General features: G+C 68.2%; 1 protein-coding gene across 2 annotated transcripts in view; it reads left to right on the forward strand.

Moving 5' to 3' along the window:
* The window catches only part of ZFPM1 (zinc finger protein, FOG family member 1), a 47,561-nt gene extending 45,023 nt beyond the window's left edge, over positions 1 to 2,538 (forward strand). For both annotated transcript variants that reach the window (XM_070061902.2, XM_070061901.2), the window contains exons 9-10: positions 349 to 495; positions 581 to 2,538. In XM_070061902.2, the coding sequence (XP_069918003.2) occupies positions 349 to 495; positions 581 to 2,292 (1,859 nt within the window). In that variant the 3' untranslated portion in view covers positions 2,293 to 2,538. The remainder of the gene's footprint in view (positions 1 to 348; positions 496 to 580) is intronic.
* The last annotated feature ends 12,285 nt before the right edge of the window (positions 2,539 to 14,823 follow it).

The raw sequence follows: 14,823 nt of genomic DNA on the forward strand, positions 1-14,823 counted from the left end.
GTGGGGGCATGGGGGGGCGGGCAGGGGGCTGTGGGGCCGTGCAGGGGACTGTGGGGACATGGGGGGGCTGCAGGGCCATGGGGGGCTGCGGGACTGTGCAGGGGACTGTGGGGGCATGGGGGGCTGTGGGGCCATGCGAGTGGGGGGGTCTGCAGGGCACAGGCAGGGGGCTGCGGGGGCATGGGGGGCTGTGGGGACCATGCGAGTGGGGGGGCCTGCAGGGCACAGGCAGGGGGCTGCGGGGGCATGGGGGGCTGTGGAGACCATGCGAGTGGGGGGGTCTGCAGGGCACAGGCAGGGGGCCGTGCCGGGGGGCCTGGGGCCCTGACCTCTGCACGTGGCCCACAGGTGTCTGTCACAGCTGTGGCTTCATCTCCACCACAAGGGACATCCTCTACAGCCACTTGGTGACCAACCACATGGTGTGCCAGCCCGGCTCCAAGGGGGAGATCTACTCGCCAGGGGCCGGCCACCCGGCGGCCAAGCTGCCGGCAGGTGAGGACTGGGGGGGATGGGCAGCCTCCCCTTGGCGCCCTGGGGCCGGAGCCCGGCCTGAGGCGCACACTCGGTCTCCCTACAGATGCCCTGGCCGGCCTCCAGCCCCACGCGGCCCTTCAGCGCCCGCTGGCCACGCCGGACCTGGGCCTGACGCCCACCTCATCGCCGGGAAAGGACAGGAAGGTCCAGGCCGAGGCCACCAACGGAGAGGCCAAAGCAGACCCCCAGAACGGGGGCGGCCACGAGCCCCCCGTGGCCCCCAGGACCATCAAGGCTGAGGCGGCTGAGGAGCCGGAGTTAGCGCGCGCCCCGGGCCCCGGCGAGCCCGCACCCCAGGCCCCCTCGCGGACGCCATCCCCACGCAGCCCGGCCCCGGCGCACGTGAAGGCCGAGCTGTCCAGCCCCACGCCGGGCTCCAGCCCGGTCCCCGGGGAGCTGGGCCTGGCCGGGGCGCTCTTCCTGCCGCAGTACGTGCTGGGGCCGGACGCGGGCGCCCCGCCAGGCTCCGCGGCGCCGCAGGCCTCGGAGATCCTGGCCAAGATGTCCGAACTGGTGCACGGGCGGCTGCAGGCGGGCGCGGCGGGGGCGCCGGCCCTGCTGGCGGGGGCGCCCAAGGGCGCCACGTGCTTCGAGTGCGACATCACCTTCAACAACGTCAGCAACTTCCTGGTGCACAAGCGCCTCTACTGCTCCGGCCGCCGCGCGCCCGAGGACGCGCCCGCCGCGCGCAGGCCCAAGGCGCCTCCGGGCCCGCCCGCGGAGCCCGCCGCGGCGCGCTCCCCGCCCGGCCCCGGCCCCGGCCCCGGCGAGCGCGAGGACGAGGCGGGCGGCGCGGACACGACCGAGGCGGACACGGCCGGCCGGGGCAGCGAGGGCAGCCAGAGCCCGGGCAGCTCGGTGGACGACGCGGAGGACGACCCGAGCCGCACGCTGTGCGAGGCCTGCAACATCCGCTTCAGCCGCCACGAGACGTACTCGGTGCACAAGCGCTACTACTGCGCCTCGCGCCACGACCCGCCTCCGCGCCGGCCGCCCGCGAGCCCCGCCGCGCCGCCCGCCCCGCCCGCGCGCACGCGCCGGCGCCGCAAGCTGCACGAGCTGCACGCCCCGGGCGCCCCGCCGCCCGCGCCCGACCCGGAGCGCCCGGCGTCGCCGCTGCCCGGAAGCGGCGGCCCCACGCCCGCCGCCGACGGCCCCATCGACCTGAGCAAGAAGCCGCGGCGCCGGCCCCCGGACGCGCCGCCCGCCCCTGCGCCCGCGCCCGGCCTGTCCGCCCTGGCCGACTACCACGAGTGCACGGCCTGCCGCGTGAGCTTCCACAGCCTCGACGCCTACCTGGCGCACAAGCAGTACTCGTGCCCCGCGCCGCGGCCCGCGCCCGAGCCGCACGCCGTCGCCTGCCCCTACTGCCCCCCGAACGGCCTGGGCCGGGGCGACCTCATCGAGCACTTCCGCCTGGCGCACGGGCTGCTGGTGGCCAAGCCCCCGGCCGGCCTGGGGGCCGAGGCTCGGACGCCGGCCGACCGCGGCCCCCCGGACGGCTCCGAGCCGCGGGAGCCGCCCCGCGCGGCCAGCGGCAGCCCGCGGCCCGCCGCGCCACAGTCGCCCGCCGCGCCGCCCGCCCCGGCCCCCGCCCCCGCCCCCGCCCCCGCGGACAAGGGCGCGGCGCCGCCGGTGCCCAGCGGCACCCCCAGGTACTGCCGCCTGTGCAACATCAGGTTCAGCAGCCTGTCCACCTTCATCGCGCACAAGAAGTACTACTGCGCCTCGCACGTGGCCGAGCACGTGAAGTGAGCCCGCGCCGCCCCGCCTGCTGCCCCCGCCGGCTCGGAGCTGCCTGGCTTCCCCTGGAGAATAAACCGCTGCAGCCACGCCGCCGGCCACGCTGGGTCTCCTGGGCGGCGAGGAGGACAGCCACCCCGCGGGCCCCAGCCGGCTTCTCACTGTGCATGGTTTGCATGGAGGGTGAGGCCGCCGCCGTCCCGGCGTTCACCGCACGGCGCTCACGTGTGCATCTGAGAGAATAAATTTCTAACGGTGCGGGGAGCGTCAGGGACGTGGTCTCCGGTAGGCAGCAGGTGCTCCGAGGGAGAAGCTGGAGGCAGGTGGGGGGCAGGCAGCCACCCTCACCCCCGCGAACCACACACACAGAAGGCTCCAGCCGCTGGGCCTGGGTCAGGGAGCCACCTGCTGCCTCCAAGCAGGACTGGCCCTGCCCAGGCCACTTTGCCACCACGGGTGCATCCGTGGTCAGTGGTTCCTTGGCACAGCCTGCTCTGTGGCACCGCCCCGGCTCCCTCCCCCGTGCTGCTCGCCTCTGAGCGTCTGTCTCCCCGGTCAGCCCCTCCCACACCCCCAGGACCCTAGTCCAGCAGTGCCTCCTCTAAGTCCAGACGTCAGCCCCGGGGTTCCCCCCACACACTGCTGCAGAGAAAGAGGGCCCCCTGCGCCTGTCACGGGAACACGTCCCACACCTTCCTGGCGGCACCCCCAGGCCTGGGCGCTCCCCTCAGTCCCCGTGTCCCCCTTCGGTCACTCCAAGTCTGCCCAAGTCCCTGGCTGCATCTCTGTCCGACCCCTCCCCCCGCCTCCCTGTGGACCCCGTCTGCCGCCCGGCCTGGCCCTGCCACTCCCTGGAAGGCGGCCCCAGCACTCAGCCCAGGCGCCTGCTCCTGGCTGTCCTCCCTCTCCACTTCCTGCTGGTCTCACCCCTCCCGGGCTGACCTGTCACTCCGCAAGTGTTGGGGCTTCCCCGAGGGAGAGCACCTGTCCACAGAGGTCAGGATGGCCAGACTCCTCCCGTGCACGTCCCCCTGGCCTGCGCCCCACACCGGCTCTGCCCAGGGGACACAGCACATCCACCACTCACTCGAGACCCACGTTCACGTGCCGGAAACGGCCACTCTCCGGAGTGCAGCTCAGCTTCTCTGCTTCCCCCCACCTCGCCCTCAAAATCCACCCCCGAGACGCCCCAAAGGCCACCCGATGGTCTGCACCCGCTTCCCAGAGCAGTGCCGGCTGGGGCTCGCTCCCTGAGGGCACTGGCGGCACCCGGCAGGTCAGTCCACGCCACCTGGGTGCATGAGGCTCACGACAAGGGTCACTCTAAAGCCCCACGGGGGGCTGTGGCCTGGGTGCACTCCAGGGGTGACCCACGGCCGTGGCTGGAGCATGCCGCCTGCCCCAGGTGCCTGCAGAGCCAGCTGGGCCATGGCCACAGCACCCCAGCGGTCCCACACTGCTCTGCAGTGTCCCTTGCCCGGCAGGCCTCTCCAGTCACCCCTACCCCGCCCTGCAGACGGGAGGGCAGCCCTTGGAGTCACCGCAGGTGGAGACTGGGGCAGCAGTGGCCTGTGAACGTGGCGCTCGGGGGGGGGGGGGTGTGCCCACCCACCTCTGCATGGATTCTGCCAGAGAAGGAGGAAGCCAGGTGGGGGTGAGGTGGCCTTGCCCCGTGCCCTCCCTGGCTCCCAGCCCCAGTCCTGAGCACTTCGGGCAGCAAGGGTCAAGGCGAACGGGCCCAGCACGTGTGTCCTGGGGCGCCGGCACAGGCAGCCACGTGCCAGGGCTCCCAGGTCGACTTGGTGAGGCCAGCTGGGAAGCTGCACTATGTAAGCTCTGGCCGGTTCTCCAGGGGTAGATGGGGACACCCGTGCCACAGGGCGGTCGCAGCTGGGGCACCTTCCTCGTTAGCGCCAGCACCTGTAGGTTAGCACAGCAGCGGGTGTGGGAGGCAGTGAGGAGGCTGCTCGCACTTCCGCCGCGGGCACCGGCGTAGCACCCAGAGCCCCGGCTACCCTGTGCGGAGCGCGCGCTGGCTACAGTCCCAACCCCGCCCGGCCTGGGAGACAGAGCAGCGGCGGGCCACGGTCCTGCTGGCCACACTCCCTGAGGTTGGTGCCCTGAGACAAGAGCATGTTCCGGAAGAATGTCGCGGGGTGGGGGAGCAGTGCTGGGTGTCCCAGCTGCCCAGCGAGGGGAGGGGACTCGCTGGGTCCACCTGGCTCAGGACACCAGGACTCGCCCTGCACTGAGCCAATCCTGGCTGCTTCGGCCTTCAACACAGCAGCCACCTGCCAGGGCGTCCGGGGCCGCGGCTCCCCCTCGCCCGGGGCCGGCCGCCTCTGTGCCCGCTCCACACCAGGCGTGTTTGTCCTCGTTACCTGGGTGCCCCTGTGTTGCCTTGGGAATGCGCACCAGCTCCTTTGACCCCAGAGGGAGTTCCTGTATACGGCTCCCTCCCTCCGGCCGGCCTGCTGCAGCCGCTGGGCCCGGCCGGGGCTCTGTCCTCGAAGGGCTCTGATGACCAAGGGGCCTGGCCTCTGGGAGGAGCACTCCCTGCACGGCCGCGCCGGGCTCTGCCCGCGTGCAGCACCTGTCACTCCGGGAGGCAGCCCTGTGACAGAGGCCAGCGGGAAGTCCCCCAGGGTGTGAGGTGTGGGCGGGTCCTTCACGCCTCTGCTGGCTGCTGGAGGCTTCGCGGCCCTAGGCCTTCGCCACCTCCAAAGCCCCCTCCCCGTCCCCGGAGCACCCGGCCCCTCCGCTGGGTCTGCCGTAGGCCCCGGGAGGCTCTGGGGTCCCCTGCCGGGCCTGGCTGCTGCTGCAGCGCCACTTCCGGCACAGCCTCTCAGGTGTTGGGGGGCCACCTGTGGTGAGCGTCCAGGCCGGGCAGAGAGGCGGAGGGGCCCGGATGGCCACCGTGGTCAGAGAGGGAGGCGCTCTGAGCCCCGAGCCCTGGTGGGTGGGCGCTGAGCAGTCAGCAGGCCAAAGCCCAGGCAGGGGACAGGCGTGGGAGGGGCAAGAAAAACCAGCGGTCACGGGTGTGGGCGCAGGAGCCTGCTCGGGGCCACCCGCTGCCCGCTGAGTGCAGGGCCTGGCCTGAGCTCACGTTTTCTCATGGCTGCTTTTTTTTTTTTTTTTAAGAGTTATTTATTTGAAAGAGAGAGACAGAGAGACCTTCTATCCGCTGGTTCACTCCCCAGATGGCCGCAACGGCTGTAGCTGCGCCGATCTGAAGCCAGGAGCTTCCTCCAGGTCTCCCACGTGGGTGCAGAGGCCCAAGGACTTGGGCATCTTCCACTGCTTTCCCCGGCCACAGCAGAGAGCTGGATTGGAAGAGGAGCAGCCGGGTGGGAACCGGCGCCCATATGGGATGGCAGCACTGCAGGCGGCGGCTTTACCGCTGCGCCACAGCACCAGCCCCTCACGGCCGCTGTTGAAAACCACACAGGGGGTTTGGAAACAGCCACAGCTGAAGCCTTGCAGCCGGGCGAGGAGGCAGCGGCTTTGGCTCCCTGGGACCCGCGTGGGTCCACTCCAGGAGCCCGCAGGGCAGGCCACAGCGGAGGGTGATGGCAGATTTGATTACTCCACCCCCACCCCCATCCCCACAGCCATCATTTCTGAAGCTGTATGTTTGTATTTGACAGGCAGGGCAAAAGACGGAGGGCTCACTCCCCACATGGCCACGACAGCCAGCATCCTCGTCCTGGTCTCCCACACGGGGCAGGGGCCCCAGCGCTCGGGCCGCCCCTGGATCCGGAGCGGAGTAGCCAGGACTCAGACGGGCGCCTGCCTGGGATGGGCTGAGCTCCTGGCTCCTGGCTGCGGCCTGGACCAACCTGTCTCCCTGCCTTCCAAATAAAATGAAAATCAATAATTTGTAAAGATCGCTGAGGACTGAAAACAGCTTTGGGTGGGTTACCTCTGTGGATTTGTACGTATTTACCACGGCCGGTACTTAGACCGACACAAGGTTTCCGATGTTTCGTGTAGAAGCCGAGCAGACGGCCCGTGTTGTGGCGCAGTGGGTCAAGCCGCTGCTTGTATGACTGGCATCCCAGCGGCTCCACTTCCCATCCAGCGCCAAATGCTGTGGCCTGGGAAAGCAGCAGAAGGGGGCCCACGTGCTTGGGGCCCTGTGCCCATGGGGGAGACCTGGATAGAGCTGCCGGCTCCTGGCTTCAGTCTGGACCGGCCTTGTCCATCCCGGCCACTTGGAGAATGAAGCGCGCGTGGAAGATTGCCCTCTCACTCTGCCTCTCTGTCCTCTGCCTTTTTCAAAGTAAATAAATCTTAAAAAATAAGAATGAACCCATTACGTATCAACACACACACACACACAGTGTTTCAAGAGATAGTAACAGTTTTCAAAGTGAAAGCGAGACCGGGTGAGAAGAGCAGCCCTGGGCGGTGCTGGGCTGGACACTGGGCGCCCACCGTCGGCTGTGGGCTGGGCCCAAGTGCAGCTGCACAGGGAAGAGGAGCCCACGGCCTTCTCCGCACCAGCGGCCTGGGGCCAGCCCGCAGAGTGGCCGTGCTGAGGCACCCGCGGTGACACCGCCGCCCTAGGACCCACCTGTGTTTGGCACCTGCCTCACGCCCACCCCAGGTCTGTCTCTCCGTCTCTGTCCCAGAGAGCTCTGCCTGCAGGGACAGTCAGCGGCTCGCCCACACCTGATGTGCTGTACTCCAGGGAGGAGTGGTTTCCAAGAACAGCTGACCACAGCTGGTCACAGCTGGCACCGCCCAGGCCCAGGCTGCAGGAGGCCCACTCCCTGTGGGTGCCCTTTGGCAGCTGCCACACCTCCTGGGCACAGGTGGGTCTGGCCACCATGCTGGCTGGGTCCCTGGGTTGCTCAGGAAGGGTTAGAAACCTGGGTGTCTGGTCTGGGCTCATGAGGGAGGCAGGGAGGGTGTCCCAGCCCTGGCCGCAGAAGAACCGCGGAGATGGGGCAGGCACTGGGCAGCGAGGAGCCTGGTGCTGCCTGGGGGTCTGCGTGGGGGAGGCAGCAGCTGTCAGGAAGACCTGAGAAGGTTCTAGAAGCTGAGCATTCGTGCAGGTGCGTCCACAGGAGGCAGTGTCCACACTGCCTGTGGAGCCGTAAGGCGAGGATTTGGTTCACGTGGACCAACAGCTGCGTGTCATTTACATGCGTTTGCATGTCATCAGGTGGCCTGTGAGGCGTGTTGGCTTCAGGTTCTTTGCAGGGTGCGGTGCTGTGGGCAGTTAGGACACCTGTGTGGGTCCCGTCCTGGCTCCACTCCCGGCTGATGCACATGCTGTGAGGGGGGTGGCTCATGTACCTGGGTCCCTCCCGACCTGGGAGACCCGGATGGTGCTCCCAGCTCCCACCTGTGCCCCCGTCCACTGCAGGCATCCGCGAGTGACCAGTGGACAGGAACAAATGCTCTCTGCCTTTCAGAGGAAGAGGAAAGGAGCCAGGGACCCCGGGTGGCTCGGCCCAGGGTTCTCAGACTCATGGTGCTGGGCCTCCCCGGTTGGGGTCCCAGAGCTGCAGCTGCCAGGCCTGCCGACGGCTTCCCCCCGACTGGAGCCCAGAGAAGGAGGCTCGCCCAGGCCCTGCCCCCCAGAGAGCTGGACCCAGCACCAGGAAGGGGACCCCAGACCGACAGTGCAGTGCCTGCACCCCCCTTCTGACCCGATGCCAGGGGCAGGGCTCAGGGTCTGCCAGGGGTGACCACGGGGCCGCCTCTGGTCCCGGGGACACTCAGGAAGTGGCCTGTGCGGCTGCAGCGCTCACACGCACAGCACACGGGATTGCCTACAGGTGTTTCAGGCGCCGCCTCCTCACCCAGGAGCCCTCGGGTGAGCAGCCTGGGCGTGTGCGAGCCCCACCTGGGCGCCCGCCAGCCGGCAGATCTGGTGAGCCCGACTGGGCCGCCGCAGTGACTGCCGACAGGGACGGCAGCAGCCGCGCAGGTACGGAGGCCCCTGGCGTCCAGGGCTGCTGGAGGTTTTACCCTGGCCAGCGAGGCAGGGCGGGCTTCTGGGGCGGGAGTGGGTGAGGCTTGCGTGGGAGGGGCTGGACGCAGGCGGGTGCCGCTGGGGCTGCTTTGTGTCGGGCGTCGGTCAGGTGGGCGGACAAGCTCAGCTGCGGGTTGGTGGGCTCCAGGGACAGAGCGTCCTGGCCCCAGCAGAGCCCGCGGGAGACAGCAGGGAGCCGACTCCTGGCCCGGTCGCAGGAGTGAGGCAGCCTGCTCGCGGCTCCCCAGACCTGCGGGTTGTGCCCCAGGTATTCTGGGAGACAGAAGTTTCCGGAAGGCCATGGAACTAACTCCCTGGTGTTGGTGAGCCCAGGCTCATTTTGGTTCCATGTCACCGTTGTCACGAAAAAGCGCGAAGTCCCCCCCGCCCTGGGCTGCTCCCAATGTCCCTGCATGAGGTGCCGTGGCCACAGCGGCCACGTGGGAGGAGTCGCCCCCTGGCCCGTCCACCGCAGCTCACCCCACTGGGGCCAACACCTGCCCCTGCCTCCGGCGCTGCTTGCCCTGAGGGCTTGGCCTCAAATAGAGGCTGCATCTAGGGGAAGGCACAGTGCCCACAGTCGGCACCGACTGTATACAAACCGGATCCCAGGGCCTCTCATGGGTGGCGCCCTTGTCCCTACCTGGGTGCAACCTTCAGGCTCTGTCTGCCTTGGGCCACGGCCCCGACTGCGGCACCCACTTAGGCGCTGGTGAGAGCCCTCCGTCGCCCCACAGCCCTGCTCAGGCCTCGTCAGCCACCTGGTGGGGGCTGTGGCCCGTGGCCTGCGGCCTGAGCCCAGGCAGCTCCGAGAGGCCTCCTGTTGCTATAAAGGCGTCAGGGAAGCCCACCATCGCCCTCCGGGGCCACAGCCTGGCGAGGGAAGTCACAGGGGCTGGGGTCAGGTACAGAGGTGCCTGTGCTAGCCTGGGGGGCTGGGCACTGGCCCACGTCCTCACCCTGAGAGTGGCCCCCGCACAGGCGGAGAGTGGGGTGGTTGTGGGATGGCCCCGGGCACCACGTGCTGGCGGAGGAGCCCAGCGTCACATCCCAGCATCCTCTTCCTCACTGCCCACATGCGGTCGGGCCTCACTCACTCCGGGGCCCCGCTCCCTAGCAGGGCCGTGGACCGCTAGTTTCTGCCTCTCTGCTCAGCCCTCTGTGCCCATCCGGGGCTCGGGGGCAGCCCCAGGCTCCGTCCATGTCTTTCTGAGGAGTCCCAGTGGACACCTGAGGCGGGCCCTGTGCCTGCAGGGCACCGGTGAGCAGAGCAGGCCCCTCCACGGGGTCCGGCGTCCCCAGCAGAATCCCCCCGCCCGTCTTCTGAGGGGCTGCAGTGCCAGGCTTCCCGTGGCGGGGGAGCCGGCTGCCATGCAGGTTCCTGGGCCGCACCCGGCCTCACTGCGCTGGGGCTGTGCCCCGCATGGGAATTTTCATAGCCCCTCCCCCAGAAAGCCCAGCGCCCGTCTCAGTTTTGCGTTTCCACTGTGCAACGCGACTGGCGGGGCGGGGGGACACCTGGGCCCCCTGGGCAGGTCAGGAAGGTGCCAGCAGAGGACGTGCGTGCCGACGCCACGCGCCCCGTCTGTGACCGAGTGCCACGTCGCTCGCTCTGCTCGGCGAGGTCGTGTCCAAGGCGCTTGGGTCCAGGCTGCACGTCAGTCTTCTGGGTCACTTCCAGTTTGTGTCCGGGATGAGGCTGCCTAGTGGTGCTGGCTTGGCTCGGCGCTGTGGTTTTCAGGCCGTGGCTGAAGCCAGGACCACAAAGACGTGTGGGGAGGGGGTTAGGCTCCTTGGGAGGGGAAGGGGTGCAAGCAGGGACAGCTACACCGGCAGGCTGTGGGCCCCAGGCGTCCAGCTAACGCACCCTGCTGCTGCCTGGGGCCGCCTGGAATGAGGGGAAGCTCACCACGGAGGCCTGGGGCGTGGACACGTCCTCCACTTCCTGGTAGCCGCCCCAGCCTTCACCTGGATGCCCCCGTGGGCTCCACCCCATGGACAGCGCCTGGTGCTGAATCACCCCAACTCTCTGCCGTGCAGGGCAGCCAGGCCACCAGCTGAGGCGGGAGGGAGCGGAGCCAGGTGGGGTGGCTGGTGCCGCAGGGGTGGCTCTCCCAAGCCCTCCTCAGCTGGAAGTGAAGGTGGCGGGTTTGCTGCAAGCCACGGGGCTCCGGCCACAACCAGCCAAGTCCACCGTGACAGCTGAGGTGTCCCGTGCCCCCCACCCCGCGGCACCGTCTGCCCGCGACACACACGGCAAACCTGAGTGCAGGGCGCAGCTGCCCCAGGCTGGAGGGGAGACCACGGCCCTGTCCCGCTCTGGGCCCTCCCTCGATGCCACCCCCCCTTGATGGTGTCCTTGGTGGCTCCTTCTGTTTAGACAGGAAAGTGATGGCCACGGCAGCAGGACCGGCCCCGCCCCGCCCACAATGCAGAGGGGCTCTGGCATTGGCCATGTTCCCGTGCCCCCAGCCCGCCCACAGCAGACCCCGCCTCAGGTTTGCTGCTGTCTCTGCCCCCCGGGTGCCCCGCCCCCCAGCAGCAGCAGAGAAGCCCCCGATGGTGTGTGCCGGGGTGTCCGGGCGGTGACAGCGGGGGGCCTGGCTGCTGTGGGCGCTGGGCGGAGGCGCCACGCCAGCACAGCACGGCCAGGTCCTCGGCCGTCCTGCCAGTCAAGCATGTCGGGGTTTGTAGTTCGGAGCTGTCCGGGGCACAGTGACCAAGACTGCCTCTTTTTTATTATCTTTTTTTAGATTTTTATTTATTTATTTGAAAGTCTGAGTTACAGAGGGAGGGGGAGGGGGAGGGGGAGGGGGAGGGGGAGGGAGAGGGAGGTCTTCCATCTGATGGTTCACTCCCCAATTGGCCGCAACGGCTAGAGCTGCACCAATCCGGAGCCAGGAGCCAGGAGCCTCTTCCAGGTCTCCCACGCGGGTGCAGGGGCCCAAGCACTTGGGCCATCTTCTACTGCTTTCCCAGGCCACAGCAGAGAGCTGGATTGGAAGTGGAGCAGCCGGGACTCAGACAGACACCCATGTGGGATGCCGGCACTGCAGGCAGTGGCCTTACCCGCTATGCCACAGCGCTGGCCCCAGGGCTGCCTCTTGTACACCCAGACGCGTCCCTCTGGGGCTCCCTGAGGGGTGGAGCTCCAGGTGGAAGCTGTGCTGTCAGTCACACGGCCACCAGCGGCAGCCCCGCAGCTGTGGGTCCTGGCCAGAAAACGCTCCCGCTTTATCTGAGGGAAGCGCAGCGCCCCCGCTGTCCGGCCCCTGCCGATTTTGTTCCTCACTACGCCGACTCCACCTGGGCTCTGCATGGCCTGTACAGCCTGGTCTTCGCGTACCGTGAGAGACCACGCCCAGCTCTCCTGAAGGGAACCAAGCTCCACGAGGCGCAGCTGCCCGAAGCTCCCTGTGCGCTGTGATCCACTTGAGATCCAGACCTTGCACACTGCCCGCTGTGCAGGGCTGCAGTGCCAATGCGCAGCCGCCCGGTGACAGCCACCCTGTCCTGCCCAGGTCCCCTCCCCAGCCTGGGTCCTTTCAGGCCCCGTGGAAAGCTCTTCTGTGCCCAGAGGGCATCGGAGTCCCCCAGGGCCCGGGAAACACAAGGCTCGGAGGCACTGTCCTGCCTGTTCGGGGCAGGGCCTGGGGGCCCCCAGGTGCTGCTGCGGCTACTGCTCCAGGCACTCCCAAGCCCCCCGCCGGCCACAAGCCGCCTCTCGTGGTGACGCCAGCTTGTCTGACAGAGGCAGTGAGCTGGGCTGCTCTAGCACACTCGTCCAGCCATCGCCAGGCAGACGCCTGTGGCAGCTGGTGGTCGGTGCTGTGACCGGGGGCTGTCGTCCTGGCCTGGCCGGGTGAGGTCTCTGGTGCACCCACGTGGCTGGGCTAACTGCTCCACAGCGGACAGGGCAGATGGAGTCAGTGGGCGGGCTGGCAGCTTGCCCGGGGACCTTAACGCTCCGTGTGCAGGATCAGTGCTGACACTGGTTTCCAAGTCAACTCGGAGCCCCGGGGCGAGGACACGTCCGTCCTCCCCACGAGGGGCCCTCCCTGCCGTCCGGGCGAGGACACGTCCGTCCTCCCCACGAGGGGCCTCCCTGCCGTCCGGGCGAGGACACGTCCGTCCTCCCCACGAGGGGCCTCCCTGCCGTCCGGGCGAGGACACGTCCGTCCTCCCCACGAGGGCCCTCCCTGCCGTCCGGGCGAGGACACGTCCATCCTCCCCACGAGGGGCCTCCCTGCCATCTGGACCGCGTTTCCGGGGTGAGGAGTCCGTAGTGGCCCCTCCCTGGGCAGGTGAGTTTTTCAGGATTCCAACTTCTGATTGACAGGGGATCTCCAGGCTGGCACGGAGGTGCAGGCACTCAAGGGGCGGAGTCTGCGCTGAGACCCGCGTGCCTGAGTGGAGATGGGCTCTAGGGACCGGGACACGGTTTCGCAGGAAAGGTTCTGGCTTTCACAGGTGGTCCCTCGGGTGGGCGGTCCTAAGCAGGAGGGCCCGGGCCTTCTGAGGGGCTGTCCTGATTCTTAACAGGGCCGGGGCGAGCACCTGCTGTCCAGGGTGAGTGTGGCCGACTGTGAAGGTTCCGCTCACTTTGCACACTGCTGGAGGGCAGGCCTCCCACTCAAGCCCTCGTGTCTTTAAAAACCGTGGCTGTGAAGTGACTCTCGTGGTCGGAGTCGGTATTTTCAGAGTCCACATCAAGGAGTATTGGCTCCAGTGACGCTTTGACCATCCGTCTCTGGTTGCGCTCAGCAGAGGAGCAGCCTCGACCCGGTGGTCAACAGGTCAGCAGTCACCATGTGGTTTAAGTGGGCAGCCATGGGTGACCGGGTGTAACGGCCGGGACGCAGGCACCCCACTGCCCTTCGAGCCTGTTTGACAGCCTCCAGTCACCTGCGTAGCCACGGAGACGGTGCCGGGACAAAGACCCTGAGAGCCAGATCACCAGAGCCTGGCCCCCAGGGCTCCCCTCAAGTTCAGCCAGACGGGGTCGGGGGCCCTGCTTCCATCGGGAAGAATCCACCCCGCCTCTTTGCGTAGCTGGGCCCCCGTTTATCGAGCTGCTTTTTCTGGCATAGGAGGTCCCATCGGGGACGGGGCTCCCTGGCTGAGGGTAGCTGAGCTCTGGCAGCTCTGCACCACGGCCCGTCGGGGTGCAGGGTGGGTACCCTGGGGTGGGGCCATCGGGGTGCGGGCAGGTGCCCCGGGACGGAGCCTGTCAGGGTGCAGGGTGGGTGCCCTGGGGTGGGGCCATCGGGGTGCAGGGTGGGTGCCCCGGGACGGGGCCATCAGGGTGCAGGGCAGGTGCCCTGGGACGGGCCTGTCAGGGTGCAGGGCAGGTGCCCTGGGACGGAGATTGTTGGGGTGCAGGGGCAGGTGCCCCGGGACATGGCCATCGGGGTGCAGGGCAGGTGCCCTGGGACGGAGATTGTCGGGGTGCAGGGCGGGTGCCCTGGGATGGGCCTGTCGGGGTGCAGGGCGGGTGCCCTGGGGCGGAGATTGTCGGGGTGCAGGGCGTGTGTCCTGGGACATGACCACGGCACTCTCCCCAGGTAACAGGAGGCTCTCCAGGAGTTGGACAATTCTTCATGATCTAACTCTTTACTCTTTTTAAAAAGATTTATTTATTTATTTGAAAGGCAGAGTTATAGAGAGACAGAGAGCTTCCATCCGCTGGTTCACTCACCAGATGGCCCAACAGCCAGGGCTGGACAGGCTGAGGCCAGGAGCCAGGAGCCAGCTCCAGGTCTCCCATGTGGGTGCAGGGGCCCAAGCACTTGCGCCATCTTCCGCTGCCTTCCCAGGCCACAGCAGAGAGCTGGACTGGAAGAGGAGCAGCTGGGACTCGAGCAGGCGCCCACATGGGATGCCGGCACTGCAGGCGCCGGGGCCTATACCCCTGCCATGGACCAGTCCCATCTCTCCGAAGGTGTGTGCCACCTCAGATGCACACTTCTGGTCAGCGTGACTGTCCCCTCCTTCCCTCTGAAGAACAGCAAAGTCAGGTCCGGGCTGACCGGCTCCCGGTCTTCCTGCTCTGCCACTCTGAGCAGCTCCATGAAGCCCTGGGCGCCGTGTCTTCCCCTCCACGTGCTCGACGGCCCGTCTAGAAAGCGTGGACACCCTTCCTCGGACGGCCATCAGGCCAGCTCTGGCTTCTGCTGGAAGCCAAGGTCGGGTCTGAGCTCCTCCTCCCAGCCAACCCGGCTGCGCTGAGCCCCTCTGCCCGGGCGCACCGTCCCATCCAGCATGGCTCCACGGCTCCGCAGCTCCACGAGCTGTCCCCGTCTTCTGTCTTCTGTGGTATGCTCTGGGCCTGGGGTCCCCATCTTCTGTCTTCTGTGGTATGCTCTGGGCCTGGGGTCCCCGTCTTCTGTCTTCTGTGGTATGCTCTGGGCCTGGGGTCCCCGTCTTCTGTCTTCTGTGGTATGCTCTGGGCCTGGGGTCCCTGTCTTTGTCTTCTGTGGCACGCTCTGGGCCTGGGGTCCCTGTCTTCTGTGGCACACTCTGGGCCTGGGGTCCCCGTCTTCTGTGGCACGCTCTGG

This window comes from Oryctolagus cuniculus, chromosome 18 (genome assembly GCF_051225735.1).
Source record: "Oryctolagus cuniculus isolate XC-2025 breed Fujian yellow rabbit chromosome 18, ASM5122573v1, whole genome shotgun sequence".
NCBI classification, from domain to species: domain Eukaryota; kingdom Metazoa; phylum Chordata; class Mammalia; order Lagomorpha; family Leporidae; genus Oryctolagus; species Oryctolagus cuniculus.